Here is a 19,618-nt window from a genome sequence, read left to right as displayed (position 1 = left end):
AACCAGTGATGTCAAGCTCATGTGGAAATTTAACATTAAACCACCAAAACAGTTAAGCTTGGAGGAGGTCTCCAGTAGAGTGCCTCAGGTATCTGTGCTTGGCCCTATTTAATTTTTATCAGTGACTTGGATAAAAACATAGACACTATGCTCATCAAATCTGCATGCACATGACACAAAGCTGGGAGGGGTTGTTAATACAGTGGATGACAGAATAAGGATCCAAGAGGATCTTGACAAACTAGGAGGGTCGGGCTTAATAAGAACAACGACAACCACATTTATATACTATATGCCAGGCATTGTGCTAAACTAAGCACTTTATAATTATTAATTTATTTAATCTAATTGATTTAATGAGATGAAATTAAATAGGGGTAAATGTAAAGTCTTATATATGGATTCAAAGAAAAAATAACTTTAGTTCAAAGTGGGAGAGGCATCATTAGATGACAGTTCTGGAAAAAAAATCTATAGTTTTTAGTGGATTGTAAGCTCACTATTAGTCAGAAGTGGGATGTCAGTCAGTCAACAAACACTTACCAAATGCTTACTATGTGCTATGGCAGCCAAAAAAGCTAATTGGTTCTTGGGCTACATTAAAAGAGGCATAGCTTCCAGCAACAGAGAATGAGTCCACCATATTCCACCCACAGCAGAACTCATCTGGAATCTTGTGCTCAGTTGTGGGTACAATGGCTTAAGAAGAGTATTGATGAGCTAGAAAGTATCCCAAAGAGTACAACCAGAATGGCAAATGGTCTTGAGTCCATGTCATATAAGAACTAGTTGAAAGAACTCAGAATATTTAGCCAGGAAAAGAGAAGACTCAAGGGACACCTGACAGCTGTTTCCAAACATTTAAAGAGAAGGGATTAGATTTGTTCTGTTTGGCCCCAGAGGGCAAACTGGGAGGACTGTAATGGATGGAAGTTGAAAAGATACCAATTTATGCTTCAGGTCAGGAAAATCTTCCTAAAAATCAGAGGTGTGCAAAAGTGTAATAGGATGCCTTATGGTGACTTCCCCACCATCTTTCTCCTTTGAGGTCTTCAAGCAGGGGCTGGACAAACTACTTGCCCAGTATGTTATAGTGAAGATTACTTTCATATACAGTGGGTTGGATCAGATAGATGGCCAACAAAACCTTAAAACTCTCAAAGGGAGGATACATGTAACAAATCATCACATCTATTCCTGGACACACCTCAGAGAGTGTTTGCTACCTAGGCAAAGATGGGTTGGTATTTGGGTGTTGTAGTACAGTTCTGAGTCAAGAAGGCCTGAGTTTGAATTTTATACTAGCTGTAGTAAATCTCTAAAACTACAAATTACAAATGAGTTGCTGATATACATGGGAATACAGAATTTCCATGTGGGGTCATTCCCCACACCTGTGAAATCACAGGTTGGGACAAAGTGAATAAAATGAATACGCATTCAGCACATGAATCACAATAAAATCATGTAATATCCTACAAAAGAGATTCTCAAAGTTCATTCCTCAGATCCCTAGGAGTACCCAAGACCCTTTCAGGAGATTTGTGAGCTCAAAGCTAAAATGTCACTTGCTTATTAAAATATTCTTCCCTTTTCTGACTATATATCCGTGTGAGGCCAGATTTTCTTCATATACTTCAAGCAAAACAGAACATTGCAATAGATTGAATGTAGAAGCAGATACAAGAATCTAGCTGCCTTCCATTAAGCCAGACATTAAAGAGATTTGCAAAAATAAGCAAAACAATCACTCTTCTCACTAGTAGTTTTGTTTAGAAAAACATTTATTTTTCATTTACATGATACTTATGTTTTATTGTTAGTTTAAACAAGTGAAAATAAAAACCTTAGAATATTTATTATATATTATATACTTTTACATTATATAATGCATCATATTTTATATTCTTTTATATTTATAGTTATAATAAATATACAAATACCTAATACATATATAATATTTATATTTTATGTGATTTTATATGACATTTTATAACTTAGAGATACACATAATCCACACAAACAAAAACTCTTTGGGCCCTCAATAATTTTTAAGAGTATAATGGCAGGCAGCTAGGTGGCGCAGTGAAAAGAGCATGGGCCTGAGTTCAAGTGTGACCTCAGGGGTTTGACACTTACTGTGTGACATTGGGCAAGTCGCTCAACCCTGATTGCCTCACCTCCCCCCTCAAAAAAAAAAAAGTGTAATGGGATTTTGAGACCAAAAATTCTGACAACCACTGTCCTACAGGAAACTTACTTTTAATTTCACTAAGGACCATTTTCCCAGTCCCAACAAAACCCACACATACTAATCAATAAATTATACTGGTTAAGACAGCACAGCACAGTGGGTCCTCATTGAAGGAGAGAGACAGATTAGTTTGTCATCTGAAGGCCCTCTTAGGAAGGTTCAGGCATCCTCTGTACTGCAGGATGGCCAAAAGTATCCTAAAGAATAACCCTTGACCTTTCTTACAATATATGTGAAGAGCTTTTCAGAGGTTACATTTTTCTACGAATCAATCTACCAATTAGCAGGTACCAGGACACGTAACCTTCTTGTACCACTGTACCAAATAGCATGATTTATGGTAAGGACATTTAAGAAGAAATTAAGGACTAATAGTAAAATAATAATCATGTGGGAAGATGGCAGAGCTTGCAGCTAGTCCCACAAAAAAAAATAACTTGAAAAAAGCTTGAGCTAATTAAGAATAAAGATGTGTCTGTAATGCTCTGAATGTATATCTCTCTGCTTTTTGTTTTCCCCAAGTCTTGACTCATGGCACAAATTTTTACTGATTGATTACTCAACAAGTAATGTCAAGAGTATCCTCCTCAAAAACAGAATGTCTCCCTCTCTTTGTCTCCCTGTTTCTGCCATGCTCTCTAAAGAGAAATCAAATAAGGAAACTACTGATTAATTCGGCAATGAAAAGCCGAGTGTTTTAGCTGCTGTGTTTTGTTATTATAGAAGGGAGATGTGAAGTCATTTGTAATGATTTTAATTTTTTTAAAGCTCTCTGCATCCTTAGATTAATATTAACGCATCTGCCAAAATCTCTGTTGTTTTCAGAGTTCCTGAATAACTGAACACATTAATAGAGTCACATTTCCCTTATTAGAGGATGATTAGTCATAATCTTAATCGTGTTTTGTTTTTGCTTTATGGAAGGAGAGTGCTGGATGTCTCTTGTCTCACGTTCAATTTACAATATGTTTTGATATTCTTGAAAAACTACTGATAAGTGGATTTTAAACTGATTATAATAGTAGATTTAATCCACAGCAATGGAACTCTCAAATTAGGCACTTTTAAAAACAAACCACATACAGAGAGAGAGAGCGCAAATGATAGCCTACCAAATAGTGAAAAGAACACCATTTGGAGTTAGAGATTGCCTCTGTTTCTTGCTTTCTGTGTAGCTGTGGGCAAGTCACTAACTCCTCTGAAAGTCAATTTATAGATCTGTTAAATGAGGAGCTAAATTGGTAATTGCTAAATCCCTTCTAGCTCTAAACCAAGATTTCTAGAGAATAAAAACTCCTTGAGGGTAGAGATTATGCAGAATTCAGAACTGGAAAGGTCCTTAGGGATTATCCAGCCCAAGTCTTATTAAATTAGGGTCTTTTAAAAATATTTTGATAACTGTACATAAGTATTATTAGGTTCCTTTGCAATCCCTTGCAATATTTATTTTATTTCATACATTTTAAAAATATTATTCTAAAAAGAGTCCATAGGATCCACCAGATTGCCAAAGGGATGCACAAAAAGTGAAGAATCTGGGATCTGTACTAATATAGACCACATAAACTTGACTCCAAAACACAGTGGGCTATTTTTGTTCTTTTCTTACCCTTCCTCCTTTGCCCCTAGCCCCTGAATCAATCAAATCAATACTACCTTGTCTTGAAAAGGGGAAGTATACAAGACAGGAAGAAAAGGACCACTGGATTTTATAGCTAGAAAAGGCAACAGAGGTCATCCGATGCTACCTGTTAATTTTATAAATGAGGAAACAACGCCTCAGAAAAAGCAAAAGGATTTGCCCAAGTCAAAGGCAGGGCTGGGACTAGAAAGCAAGGTCACCTAAATGAGGATCCAGGGCCATTTCCCTGACACTATGCCATCTAAAAATGTCTTCCAATTAGTTGGGTTGTAACTATCACCTACACATCATTTCAAATGAATGCAATTCATATCTCAGGATCATAGATGGAAAGTTGAATGGGACCTCAAAGGTTATCTGGTCCAGAGAGATCAAACTCACATTAGCCCACAACGCTCAAGTGCAGTCAGAACCAGATTAAAATGTAATTGGGAGATATTTAACAAAATAAATAAAAATATGAAAGAACATAGATAATGTTAATGTGTGGCTTTCTAAGTCACTATGCCCTTCAGGAATCCTTATGAATGATTTAGTGGTCCCCATTTCTATCTGAATTTGACATTGCTAACTTAGTCTAATTTCCTAATTTTATAAATGAGAAAAAATGAGACCCAGAGAGGTGTGAAGTGACCTACACGTCACAGTGGTAAGAAGAAGTAGGTCAGAGGTCTGAACTCCAGTCCACTGTCCTCAAAACCAGTACTTTATTCCCCACACCACAACTGATTCATTCAATCAACAAACATTTATCAGATATCTAATATATGTTTAAGGCACCAGGCCAGGCAGTTCTGGCAACTTTCTCCACAGGGTCCTGTGGAAGAGCATCAAATGAGGGCTTTATTCAAAACGGAACCTCTGAGACTTGAATATAGGCCTTTGCCCACTCTGAAGTGAGCTGGATATATGTGCATGAATAACTTCTGGGTTGAGAGATACCAGGAATATTTTAGATGATATAAATTTGGATGTGGCTTTGCAAAAGCTAGCCAAAGACCCAGACTAGCAAAGACCCAGAACAAAGTCCAAACACACACACACACACACACACACACACACACACACACCTCTGTCTAGTATAGACCAGACTAGATCCGAAAAAATTCGTTTCTGGGAGGGGTCAAGGTAGGCTGAGGTCAAAGAAAGCACAAATTGCAAACTAAGTTCAGGTCTTTTTCATTCCCCACGGGTCATTACAAGCCAGGAGAACTTCTCCTGGGACATTTGGGTTTGAGTCTCATTGGCATCTCACAGTATCTCTTATGTGAGCACTGGCTCTGGAGTTAGAGGACCTTGTCACTTACTCCCTATGTGACTTTGGGCAAATCACTTGGCCTCAGTTTCCTCAACTATAAAGGCAGTTTTATATAACCACCGAGGTCCTTTCCAGCTCTGGACCTATGAGCCCAAGATTCTTTGCATGATTCCTAGATATATAATGGCATCTCTTTAGTTAATGTTCTAGATCCATCATTTTGCACCAAGCAAATGTAATCACAGCTGGACCCTAACTCTCACCCATCCCTGTGCTTCTTATGTACCCTAGGGATATAGGCAAAGCCCTGACCCTCCTCTACCTGGAAATTAGGAAAGGGCAGACTCAGAGTAAATAGTATTATAACAGGAAATTAAAATCAGAAGCCCACAAGGGAAAAATGAGTGATGGTGAGTGGGGAGGGGTGCCAATGGACCTCCCAACTCTAGGACAAGATGTAACTGAGGTAGGTCTAGAAGAGGGATAAATAACAAAGTCAGATGAGCAATATCCTGCTCAACTGAAATGAATAAAAATCCATCATCACGGACGGGAATAGCTGCCTATAGGACATTTCCCGCACAAATTCTTCCTATAAGAAAATGGACTATTGTAGTGAAAACTACCAAAAAATGTGATGGCCACCCAGAAGTTTGGAAAAACTAGGATGGAAAATAAGAATTTATCAGTGATTCTTCAGCATCAACAAAGAGAAAGAAAATGATGTGCAGGTGATAGTTTCTACCCAACTGATCACAAGACTTTTTTAGGTGGCGTGGTGTCAGGGAAGTCACCCTACATAGCAGGTATAAATATCTGTTCACTAGAAAAGCAAACTTAACAGTGGGATGAAGACAACTCACCAGGATCTAGCTAACTGAAATATTCCCATAAGGCACTAATGCTCACCAAGCAATTTAATTATAAATTTGACTTAATGCCAAGTAGGAAAAGCCCTTGATAGGTAACAAGAATATTTGGTCACTATCAAGGGATATTACCAAATGAAAATTAACAAACTGATATTATGATACAGATCAATCCTGTCCAATTTGGAATAATGTGAGCTAGTTTTAGGAAATTGTAATAAATCCTGTATGAGCTACTGAGGTTCCAAACTTACAGAGTTGAGAACCTAATTCCTAGAAAAGTCATCAAAGGACAGCACCCTGGGGGGCCTAACCCCAAAAAAGACAGTCTTCTGATCCAATTTACTCTAAGGATCCAACTAACTAAAGCTAAACACCCAGCATGACCCAGGAGATGCCCCTACTGTAGGGAGGTAAATGAGCAACCTGAGAGGGGATCCAGAAGGAGCCAAAAAAATACAATCTAGGGAAAACAACATGTGATACGTGTTTTTCTTTGTGTTGTACTGAGATTGGGAAATCAATGGCAAGGGAAAACAGAGGCTAAAAGTAAAGTGATTGATCGTTATGACATCACCTCCTATTCTGAGTAGAGAAGAAAAGGACTAAAAGGGGGCATTAAGGTAAGGTGGGACTACAGAAGGCTTCATCTTTGCCCTTCTTGCCCCCTTTACATCCCCCACTTTGGGTCAGCCATGAGAGTAACTAAATCAGAGGCAATATTGGTGACATGCTAGATGGGCCATAGATAGACATAGACACACATAGAAACAGGAGTGCATGCTGGTGAAAGTTTAAAAACTGTATGTCCCAGGGGGAAAAAATATCCATGACTCACTGTTAAGTTCTATCACTTTCTTAAGTTGAGAGTAGACCATCCACAATACACTAATTCAATTTAGCAGTAGCATTTACCAATTTCTAAAGTACAAATGCTCACATTGAAAAATTAACAACCAGCTCTCATGCAAGCCAGTACAAGCTCCAATAATGCATGTGACCAACAGTTTGCCTATTTTAGTGAGTCAGAAGAGAGAGTCCTGGAGGTGTATATTTACCAGCTGGATGACTGCGAGAAAGGGCTTCTTTTTTAGTGGGAGTTTGAGGAAGCACATGCAGGTGCAAGTTTAGAATTTGGGCAAGAAATAAGCCAACAAAATATAAGATCTCTTTAACCACTACTTTAAAAATGAAAAAGAGGAACAATTATCCTGAGTGATCTCAGCCAACAGTTCAGAATCCTGAAGAACTTAATTAGTCTTCATCATATTATGGAGACAACTATATCCTTAATCCCCAAGGAAAACCTACTGGGCTTCTAAGACATTCAATACACCTGCTAAATACCATCTCACATTCTTTAGTATTTCACCTCAATCTTAAGTGAGCTCAAATGAAAACAACCACCAAATGGCTTTCAGAACAGAACAGGTGCTTCCGGTAGGTGTCTGTTCATGGTTGTAGATTTTCTTTCCATGGAGAAATTAATGAGCTAAACACCTGAGTCTGGGTAGGCCAACCCTAAGCAGAATTGAAGAACCACAGAAAATAAACCATTTTTGGCCAAAAGGGACCTTGGAAGTTGTTCGTTCAAGTAGAAGGTCCAACAAGGTTGTGACTTGCCCAGGAACACAAAGCTAGTTTGTGTTAGTTGGGTCTGGGATAGGGCTCAGACCTCCTATGCAGGGCAACAAAGAACATTTCCTGACCATTAAGGCAACTGCAAGGATGGAAACAACTGCCTGATAGTAGAAGCACTACTAGATCCCCTAGATATGTCAGATGATTGTTCCAATCAGAACCCCGCCCCCTTTTATTCATATAGACATTTCTTGAGCACTCACTGTGTGTTTAAGGTTTCCTACATACTTGCATCATTTTGTACCTTACCTATCGCAGGTTCTTCTAGACTCTACAGGAAAAAAATGTTGCTAGTATTTTCTCCTCCTCTCCTGAATCTTCCCAAAAAATCTACTCACAGGATGTGACCATGACTTTTGGGGGAGGGGTGGTGGTTATATTATCAAGGCTTTTTAAAACAAAGGATGCCATTTTATCACTATTTAAATACTCAAGGGATCTATGGTCTCATTGATTTGAGAATTCCCTCCAGTGGTACATAGTACAACCCATCCAAGATTACCCACCCTGAATGGCTCTCATGCAAATTCTCCCCAAAAGTTCACCACAGGGGGCTCACATGGGGGCCCGCTTTCTCTAATTATCATAAGGGTTCCAGTGGTGTACTCTGGCCATCCCATCTGTCCTCCCTCACTCTTGTCATGGGACCAGCCCACTTTCTCTTTGTGTTATACAATTCCTGAATGAAATCCTTTACTCTTGTTCTTCTGGGATACTCCTCATTGGTCACATGCTGCAACCTGCTCACACCCACCATTCCCCTCTGTGTGATGTTCATTTTCAGTTCTTCAGAGGCGGTGGTAATCTAGACCTCAAGGCCATGTAGCAACCCTGATAAAATGTCAGTTTTGACAAGATGGAAGTTTGTTTTCTTGGGAAGCTTGGGGTCAATAAAAGAGCTTTGCCAACTGCAAATGGGAAATTTTATCACTAACACTACACTAAAATTAGAGGATAAAAATTAGACAACAAGTTTTCTGATTGGTTGATTTTAATAGGCAAACATTAATTTAGTGTCTACTTAGTGGTGAAGAGGTGGGTTTCTGATCTTTGATGAGAGGGTACCTTTTATGGAACAAGATCCCGCATTTCCTAATGAAATCTGAAATCCCTGGTGAATGCCCTAAAATGTTATTTTTTTTTATCCCTAGATCTTCAAGATGATTCCAGGCCTGAAATGACCTGAACTCAAGCATTCAGCTCCAGTCAGACTAATCATGAGAAACACAGGGAGGAGATGGAATGAAGAGGATGCTACATTCCAGAAAAGGGAACATAAAGAGAAGGTGATGGGGTTATGCTGAATGATGACAAGGATTATGGACAAAGTACAGAAGCATTCCTGATAGGCAAAGCTTAAATAGTCTTTGTTTTCTAATCATTTACCATTCAGCAAGTTTGACATTTGCTAGGAAAGAAAATGTGAGCCAGAACAGAGAACCACCTCCCAAATCAGGGGATCCTATTTTTCTTTAACTTCTAGGAAAAAGTTGGTCCATATCTTTATTTCTAGCATATTTTGCCATGATGCCATGCACTAGACAAGTAGTTTTCATTCATTTAATGATTTCAAAGACTCTTTTAGAAAGGTGGTTACTCTTCCCTTCAGGATTTGATTCTCTTCTAATTGGGAAAAAAAGTAACTTTTTTCAGACTTTATTTTTCACTACTATAAAAGGAATTCTCTCCTGCCAATGCAGACTGGCACCTACACTCTACCAATTTAGAATATGGGAAAAATGTCTGGAGTACTGAGAGGTTAAGTGATTTGTCCATGGTAGGGGTGGGAAACCTGTGACCCTGAGGCCACACATGACCTTCTGGGTCCTTGGGTGTGGCCTTTTGACTGAGGCCAAGTTTTATGAAACAAATCCTTTTATTAAGGGGATTTGTTCAGTGAAGTTTGGATTCAGTCAAAGGGCCCCACTTGAGGACCTAGAGAGCTGCATGTGGCCTTGAGGCCACAGGTTCCCCACCCCCGGCCCAGGGTGATGCAACAGGACTGGAGCCACAGTCTTCCTATCTGGGGAAGGCTCTCCATCCAACACCACCTACTTAATAAATGCTCATTCAAGGATTGAATCCATGCTGCCTTTCATTAGCACTACAGTCAACATAATTTTTAAAGTAGCCCAAACTTTTTTCAATAACACAAATCTAACACCAGAAATGGTGGGAAAAACAGGGTCAAGGAATATAAAAAGTCTTGGGCAACTTCAGTTCTCCCCTCCCCCCTCCCCCCAACAGCAATGACTATGTGCGCTCCCAGGGACAAGTAAAAACAATAGTCTCCCCTAATATACATCTGAGCATAGAAATGTCTTTCTTTTTAAATGGGTCATAACATTTGTTTTCTAATAACAAGTGTTGCAGAGAGAAATCACCCTTGCTTTGCATAAACTATCCAACTAATTACATCTAGCAGGAGAATCCTGATCAGATAAACCATCATGGTGAAGAGGCCATTAACGTCCTGTTGTGCAGAGGTTTCCCATCTAGTTATGAATGCAGAGATAAAGCCTCCCAGTAAGGCCAATCTTTCTGCTATCTAGGACAAAAAGAAATTTAATAGCTCTTCAAGAAAGCCCCAGTCACTTACAGATATAACCTAAATCAGTCCCATTAATTTATTATTTATATGTAATTAAATATACATATATATTGTTATTACTGAGGGTGGAGGTCCAAAACACTGCCACCATCCTGATGAGAGCATCATCACTTCAGCCTGAGCAATTGCCAACAACCTGTTCGTTAGTTTCCCTGCCTCAGCTCTTTTCCTACTCTGGTCCATCCTCAACTCATCTGTCAAACTGATCTTCCTAAAGGACAAGGTCTGATCACGTCACCACCTTATATTCAGTAAACTTCAGTGGCTCCCTATTGCCTCCAATATAAAATCCTCTGTCTTCATCCATAACCTGACCCCTCTCCATCTTTCCAATCTTCTTACACCTTAGAATTCCAATATCTCACTCTTCAATCTAGTGACGCTGGCCTCTGTTCCTATTCATTCCCAACAACAATCCATCTCCATCTCTCGTTTTCCCTGGGTGGCCCACAGGCCTGGAATGTTTTCCCTCCTCATCTCTGCCTCCTGGCTTTCCTGCCTTTCTTCAAGTCTCAACTAAAATTCCACTTTCTACAAGAAGTCTTTCCCAGGCCTCCTTAATCTTGATACCTTCCCTCTGAGGTTATCTGCACCTTACTCCTTTCTAGATCATGTTTATACATAACTTATGTGCATGATGTCTCCCCCATCAGCCTGTGGGCTCCGTAAGACCAGAGGCTTGTCTTTTGCTTTTCTTTGTATCCCTACCACTCCGCACACTGTCTGGCATACAGAAAGCACTTAAGAAATGAGAGTTCCGAGATGACATAATCCACTTGAGTTCAAGAGAACCAAGTATTTAGTACTGGTAAAAGAGTATTGAGTGCAGATTCAGTATGTAGATATAAAGGGAAATCTGCCTCCAGATGACTCAGGATGGACAAAGAGTTAACCTCCAAAGTACAAACCTATTATGAATTATGAAAGGTTGTCATCGAGATGCAAAGACAAGAAAGAACATCAGGTTCAACAGAAAGGAATGTTCTGTTTCAACTTTCTTTTGAAAGGAAAACTGAAGAGAATGAAATCATCCGAGGATACAAATTCTCTCCTAGTTTGAAAAAAGTGTCTTTTGCACCTAGAATAATTCAAGAGACAAAGACAGAGGAATAGAGAGAACAAGAAACATGGAGACACAGAGAGATGGAGAGAGTTCATGACAATATGCATAGAGTAGGACACAGATAAGGAATCTTTAAATGGAATACTGCTCAAATGAAATCTAGTCAACAGCTTTTGATCTGTTCTATTTCAAGACCCTCTACTGTCTTCTCTAGTCCTCCCCAGTCCCTGCCCCCACCAATTTTATGGCCTAGTTTCTTTATCTGGCCAATGCAAAAAAAAATACCTGGGTAAGGGACATCCACATATAGGCCCCAATGCAGGTCCTCTCTGGTTTGGTCATGCTCACATTACAAACCTGGGAGTTTTTAAGAATAAGATATGATCTCTACCATTCTTACATTTGAAGTAAGGAAGCAGTCAGGGGGAGGGGAAGGAGGGAGGGAGAAATCAAATTTGGGACTCAAAACTTTTAAAAAATATATTTAAAATCATTTTAAATGTAATTGGGGAAAAATAAAATATTATTAAAATTTTTAAAAAGAATGCAGATTAAACCTAAGTGTGTCATAAACATTTTCCCCCAGTAGCCAGTTGTTAACATTTGCCAGCAAACCCCTGCTTGCATTCCAAAGCAAAAGTCAAACACAATGAAGTTAAGCAAACTTTGCCACTATTTTTCACATATGGAATTCATAAAGCTTATATAAATTTCTTTTATCTTTCACATTTTTCACTGGCCCAAACTTTCCAGCTATCCCTTCCCTCTATTGGCCATCCCAAATCTTCTGACAGCTCCAATTTCATTAAAGCAAGACAACAAAAGCATCCTCCTCCATCACATAAGACTTAAAGTTCCTTCACAAGTACAGTTTCCCCTGAAAACCAAATGAAAAATTGGACAAAAAGAACAGGCAGAATGTGTTCATTTTCTTTTAGGATCATAATGATTTCTTTCAAGCTCTCAGCACATTCTCATTTGTCATGAAAAAAATGAACCATCATCATGATGCTCAAAGTCCTCCTTGCAGTACTTCCTAAGGATAAGAAGGGATAAATGAACAAGAATCTATTGACCGCTCACTATACAACAAGCACAGTGCTAAGAACAGGATGTAGAAATACAAAATCCCTACTCTGAAAGAGCTTATATTCTGGTAGGGGAGAGAATAAATAGGGGAGTAATGGCCAGGAAGTAAAAAATCCGAGGAATGGTAAGAGTCTCCATAGAGGAGCATATTGACAAACCCCATCCAAGGGCAATTAGAGAGTTCATTGATTGTAGTTCCAAACCTGCAAAGGGAGAAGGGTTGAGGGAGGGGGAATGCTAACATGGTAGCCAGAGAATGAATGAAGTACATCTGGAACAAGTCCTAGGTGTAATGGACCATTGAGGGAGCCACCAGTCAGCAAGCACTTCCCAGGGCAAGTGATCCAGTCATAAAAGGGTTAAGTCCTCTAGGGCTCAGTAGACCCTGGGTCAAATCTTGGAGTCTAGATATCTAATATCAGTGGAGCAAAAAGTTCTGGACAGTTCTATCAAGCTGGAAAGTTTGGGGCTAGCAACAGACTGTTTATTTTTTTTGAGGATTAGCCTGGATAACTCATAGAGATGCACCACTGGATGGCTGATCACAAAGTAATTAATATTTTGGGCCATATCATCTCATGAAGGCTACAAATTAAGGTCTAGACAAAGGGAGTTACAATCTGCATTAGCCTCACCAAATGCAATCGCATGAATTCTTAAAAGTATTAAAATTAAATCAGATCAGATCAAGAAAAGTGATCTGAATGGATAGAGGTCATGAACAATAAATTAACATAATAATTCAACACACCTTCACCAAAAAAAAACACATACAAGGCATTACCTAACAGTTAATAAAAACAACCTACTCTTGCAAATAGCTTTAATCCTTTAGATTAAAGGTCAAATCTGAAATACATTTAGGCTCTTCCCTAAATCAGTTCAGTAATCACAGATTTTTCCAGTTTATTCAGTCAAGTTGAGTCTCAGAAGGAGTCTCTTGGGGATCCATATGTTTCAACCCAATGTGTTAGCCCTCTCCCTAACAAATTTCCTCTGCTTAAACATTCTCTCTGTTATCTGATTAACTTTTAACAAACCCATTTCTATTTTATTTTATTATATAAGTTTCTATCCCCATATACCACAGGGCCAGCAGAGCAGTGAGATGGGGAGAGAGAGAGAGAAGCCTAGAAAGGAACAAGGACCAATGGGTTAAAATGAGCAAGGTGGCTTTTGTGGTAGACTTTCTTAGAGGTTGGGCAGCTAGGTGGCACAGTAGATGGAGACAGAGGGCTTGATCCGGAGTCGAGAAAGTTTGAGTTCAAATCCAGCCTTAGACACTTATTAGCTGTGTAACCCTGGGCAAGTCACTTAACATCTGTCTGTCTCAGTTTCCTTATCTGCACATGGGGATAATAATAGCACCTACCTCCCAGGGATGTTGTAAGGAACAAATAAGAATATATACATATACATATGTGTGTGTGTGTGTGTGTGTGTGTGTGTGTGTGTGTATAAAGTGCTTTGCAAACCTTAAAGTACTATATAAATGCTATTAATAATCATTGCTTTATTATTCTTCTGCAAGAAGAAAATTTCTATTCCTACAGTCAAACAGTATAAACTAAGTAGCAGTTGAGGATACATTTGTTTGTTTCTGGCATTTTGTTTCTTTTCACATGGAGCCTGTATATTATTGTTGTTAGACCCAAGCCAGACGTAGCACATTTCTTAGGGGAAGGAAGCTACTGCCTCTAAAAAAAATTTTTGAGAGCCATCAGAAGAATGTGGATTGGAACATAACCCTCTACAATATGGAAGTACTCGAAGGATAGGGCCACTTCTTCCAAGAAGGAGGAACTAGGATTATCATTTACTTAATGTTACCCCCTCCTCTAGATAGAGTCCTAGAGGCAAACATCAAAGACACCCCAGCCAATACAACAGAGATCCTGGAAGTTACTGTGTGACCTTGCAAATCAAAACAAAAGGCAAAACTTATACAAAGGCCAACTGCCTACAATGCCATTTAGAAGAGAAAAGAGAGACATAAATAATAACTTACCGTCGGTCTGAGATTTACTGAGGAATATTGTGCTGGCCCGAGGGTGGTCTGAAGGGTTGAATTCCATGTTCAAATCTTTAAAGGAACAAAACGAAAACACATCAATAACAGTGCAAAACTGAAAATTAATATTATGGTAACTGTTAGGCCTCCTAATGATTAAGTTGATCATATAGTTAGATATTTTTTAAAAAGAAAGGAAAAAGAAGGAAAGGAAGGGGGAGAGAGAGGGAGAGAGAGAGAGAGAGAGAGAGACAGAGGGAGGGAAGAAGGGAGAAAGGGAGAAAGAAAGAAAGGGAGAAAGAAAGAAAGAAAAAAGAAAGAAAGAAAGAGAGAGAAAGAAAGAAAAAGAAAGAAAGAGAGAAAGAGAAAGAAAGAAAGCTCTGTTCTTGTGATAGTAAACTTTTTGGGTTTCAGTTTGAGGTCTTGGAGAAGGGGAAGGAAAGAGGAATATGAAAAATACATACATACAAGGCAAACACTGAGGGCATCTGTCTACCAGCAATTTGCATCTCATTGGAGCTTGCTAAATCACAGTAACAGACAATGTAACCTGGAATCACAGAATTCCATAGGCTGGTAGCACTTTTTGGAGAGAAAGCATCAGTCCTTTGCAGCACAGTGTCAAGAGCACAGGTGTTGGAGGAACTATGCTGGAATGCTAACTCTGTGTGACTTTTGGACAAGTCATTTAATCCTTCTAGGTCTCAGTTTCCTCGTTTGTAAAATAAAGGAGCTGAAGTTGGTGACCTCTGAAATTCCTTCCAACTTTAAATGTATGTTCCTATGAAGAGCTGGGGAACTCAGTGACTAGTCTAACTAGTGTCTCCAAAATGTACTTTGTCAAAGACTTCTCTTCTTCCAAAAGTTAAAACTTCTCTCAAGAATTTGCACTAGGACTGTAGGAAAGAATTCTTTTTTCTTCTTTGACAGTACAATAAGAACCTTAGAATCCACTCACTGGAAGCAGTTTTCCCATTCATTTAAAAGACAATTAGGATTATCTGGGGGCTAGCACACCAAAAGGGGAAGAGGTCAATAGAGGTATATGACTGGGACAAAGAAAGAAACAAGGGAAAGCAGGAAAAATGTTTAAAGTAAATAGATTACTTGTCAAATTAGCTTGGAACATCACTGCTGCAAAAAAAAAAAATTAGACAAAGACCAGGGAGAGGGGATGGAGAAGGGTTTGGACTGATCAAACAATAGGGAACAGCGTTGAAGAAGCCACAGGAAATGAAATCATCAAGAAGAGAGTGGATCAATGGGGTCAAAAGCTACCAAGAGGCCAAGGAAGATGAGGACAGGAAAAAAGGCAACTGCATTTGGGCATTGATTGGTCACTGGTGATCTCGTCAAGAACAGCTTCAATGGTGGGGAAAGGGAGGAGAGGGAACGAGAAACAGATGCCAGAATGCGGTGGACCTGTGTTCCTCCTGTGCCAATCAGTCTCTGGCACATTGTAAGTACTTGATAAATGTTTGGTGAATTCACTGGTGAGGAGGCAGCATTACAAAATATGATCAGTAAACAAGATGAGGCTTTTCTTGTTTCAGAGAAGGAAGAAAAGAAGTCACAAGCACCAATACTTCGTAAATGTAGGTTCTGCTTCTAAGTTCAAGGCCCTATCATTATTTCCAAGGAATAGGCTCTATATATCCCCTTGACTACTAAGCGCAAAAGCTGAAAACCACTGAAGTGTGAAGGTCTCTCCAAAAGTCAAGCAATCGGCCTAAATTTATTCCCTATCTCCTGGCATTTTGCTCATCTCCTTTCCCTGGGGAGAAAAATATTTGTATACCTTCAGCCGTTCAGAATTCTCCCCAAAACAAGCCACATGTTGGGAGCCTTAAAGAGGAATCCTTATTTTTCTCTCCAAATATTCAGGTAGAAAACTCAACTTCTGAAAAGACAGTCAGAGAAAGACAAAAAACCTAGAGGATTCTGTCTCTCACCACACCTCCTTCAAAGGAAGTTTCAGCATGTTGCAAAAAGTAGAAAATGCTTACCATTAAGCCACATGTTATCAAGAGTGTCTATAAAATGAAAACAGGACCAGACTGGGCCTCAGTAGCCCTGGATTCCCAGAATCAATCATTTCAGCACTGGAGGGGATCTCTGAAGGTCACCTAGCTAAAGCCAAGCCTGAAAAAGCATTCCTTTTACAACATCTCTGACACATGGTTGTCTAGCTCTTTTTTGAAGACCTCCTCTTGAGGATGCCCATTCTTCTGAATTACTCTAGTTACTTGGAAGTCTTTCCCAACATTGAAGCCAAACATGTCCTTTTTCAGTTTCTATCCATTACTTCTAATTCTGCCCTCTGGGACCCAAAAGAACTAATTTAACCATCTTCTAAAGCATGGACCTTCAAATAATTAAAGATAGCTATTTTGTGTCACCTCCTACTTCCAATAATTGACTTAAGTTGGTACTTTTTTACTGTTTGAGAATGATAAATTAAGTGTCTTTGATTGAGCCTTACTAGGTACAAAGCCCCAGGCCCAAACTCCTATCTACTACGTGCTAAACCTATGTGGTATGAAGCCCTAAGGGGAGTTGCTAAGACCAGAGCCAATAGTAGGAGCCTAAGTTCTGGTCGCTTAGATGATGTCTGATGACAGCTAAAATGTGTATAAAAAGAGAGAAAAGAGCTATTTGCGGGGGCTCTCACTCTTGGAGGAGTGCTGATGTGGTGATTCTGGGCAGCTGTAGTTAAGAGCCCTCCAGCTTGCGAACCCAGATGTTAATGCCTTCTTGGTAACTATGAATTGTATTTGGTCTGTTTATTATGTATCTTTGTAATTTGTTTGTATTTGCTCTGAAGTTCAGGGTGCTGCCTTTTCCCTCTGAACTGAGTGAGTGATACTGGTATGTTGGACTGAAATAAGATTGTTAACCCCTTAACGTTACTTTCCTCAGTAAAGCAGATCAAAGAACTTGTGCTGGCAGCATTCTTGTTGTTGGGCTTGTGTTGGTTTTTCATCCCCATAACAGCTGCTAGCCGAATTGCTGCAACAATTCTCTAAGCCTAATGTATCTCCATTTCCTCCAACTTCTCTTCAGAGGCCCTTCACTATATCAGATGTCTTCTTCCAAATCTGTTCTAACTTAACAAAATCCTTTCTTTAATGAATGCAACTGAATGCAACACTCCAGACCTGGTCTGACCAGGGCAGAGCACAACAGGATTATTCCCTTTATATCCCTGGCTTTTCAATGTGACTTCTCTGAACCTCAGTTTCCACATCTGTAAAAGTCATTCATTTAAATATTTAAGTGCTTACTATGCAGGAGTATGCTGGCAAATGTTTAACAACCGGCTATGTTGTTACTGTTGAGGCAGCGGGGATTAATCGACTTGCCCAGGGTCACACAGCTACTAAGTATCTATGGACAAATTTGAATTCAGGTCCTCCTGACTCCAGGGCTGGTGTTCTATCCACTGTGCCACCTTGCTGCCCCAACAACCAGCTTTTTTAAAAAGTGTCCACATGACACACTTTTAAATTTGATCTACATCATTAACATTTCTCAATGCTTTCTTAAGTCTAGACGACCAAGAAAATAACTCAGGTCCTGTTTTGTGGCATTTGCCATTTTCCGAGGTGTAAATGTTCACACTATATATTTAACAATTAGCTCAAGCTGGTACAAACTAGCTCCAGCAGGCTCCTGCTATTGTATATGATACTGGGAGACATACAAAGGCATGAGGAGTCTGACTATATGACCACTACTATTCCCTTTAAATGTCGAAGCCCCATGATTCTAAGAACATTCCTTTCCTTATATAAGTGGTAGGATTTCTTTCCCAGTATGCCCCTGAGAAGCTATGGATTCAATTTTAACTGAAATGGGCCATAAAGAACTCAACAAAAAACAGCCAAGAGCCAGGCAAACACCTCTGGTAATGGTGTCTAAGAGTCAGTCATACAAGTGAAAAGGCAAAGAACGTGTACATATATCATCAACGTTCAGGCTCTGACAGGCTTTTAAACAACCCACTCATCTCCCTCATGGAGTCCTGGCTCTCCCTTGCCTCCTTTCTCAGTCTATATCCCATCCCTCTATTCCTAGAATATTCTTTTCCTGTCATTCTGGAACCATGTTTTCATCAGTATTAAAAAACTCCTTCCCTGGATGCAGATTGGCAACACTCCTATAATTTATAAGGAGATGCATAGGGCACTAACAGGTTAAATGATCTGCTTGTGATCTGACTAGATAGCAGAGATAGGACTTGAACCCAGGTCTTGCTAATTTCCAGGCCAGTCATTTATCCACTACGCCACAGCTGACTCTAATCTCCTATGGATAACAGCCCTCTAATCATACAAGAGAAAGCAGAGACTTGAACAAGGGAAATGTCAGAAATAATTGAGACTTCATTAACAGCTCTGCAACTGGACTGTTGGACTCTGCCTGGCAGGATTCAACCGGCACTCCCAGGGATTTTATCCAGGGCCAAATGATACTTTCATGTCTAGTCCAGCAACGCTTGATTTTACAAAAAACATTTTGTACTTGAGCCCACTAGGGGAAATGGTTATGAAGTCAGCCAGGGCATTCCCTTGCACCCGTTCCTGTAGAAATCACTCTTCCTGTCATGCCCATCTGCTGGTCACACACATACCTTCTCCCCTGCTGGGGAAAGCAAAGAGGTCCTGCCGACACATGCTCTGGCTGAGGGGAGGAAGTAGAAATGAGTACGGAACTGGGACAAAGGAAGACTGAAGAAGAAAAGCAGTTCACCCTTGTAGGAGGAGATGACAATTAGGAGTTTTACTTCATAAGAACAAAGGAGCTAGAGCTCCAAGGAATCTGATTCATGGGGCCAATGGCCTTGTTTTACAGATCGGGAGCGGTGAGTCTAGTGAACACGATTTCTGTGCTTCTTCGTCACTATTTCAGCTCCTAATCAGAAAAATAACGAGAACTATAAGATACTGCATTCTGTATTAAGAAGAAAAAGGAATAGAAATCCCCATCACATTGGCTCAGTTTACAAAAGATTCACGGAACATTCCAGTTGGGAGGACCTCAGAGACTTATTCATTTTATAGATGAGAAAATTAAGGCTCAGAGAATTAAGTCAGTTACCACAAGTTTAAAATACCTGGTTTAGTGGCAGAACTGGAATTAAAACTCAGCTCTTTTAAAAATCTGGGGTTCTTTCCGGC

General features: G+C 39.6%; 1 protein-coding gene across 1 annotated transcript in view; it reads right to left on the bottom strand.

The window, feature by feature from the left end:
* CCNY (cyclin Y) overlaps positions 1-19,618 on the bottom strand; it is a 296,574-nt gene that overhangs the window by 80,067 nt on the left and 196,889 nt on the right. Inside the window, exon 2 of the mRNA XM_036760237.1 lies at positions 14,436-14,510. Within this exon, the coding sequence (XP_036616132.1) occupies positions 14,436-14,510 (75 nt within the window). The remainder of the gene's footprint in view (positions 1-14,435; positions 14,511-19,618) is intronic.

Source organism: Trichosurus vulpecula, chromosome 5 (genome assembly GCF_011100635.1).
Source record: "Trichosurus vulpecula isolate mTriVul1 chromosome 5, mTriVul1.pri, whole genome shotgun sequence".
NCBI classification, from domain to species: Eukaryota; Metazoa; Chordata; class Mammalia; order Diprotodontia; family Phalangeridae; genus Trichosurus; species Trichosurus vulpecula.
The sequence above is the reverse complement of the archived record's forward strand: the minus strand, read 5'-3'. Positions and strand labels throughout refer to the sequence as shown.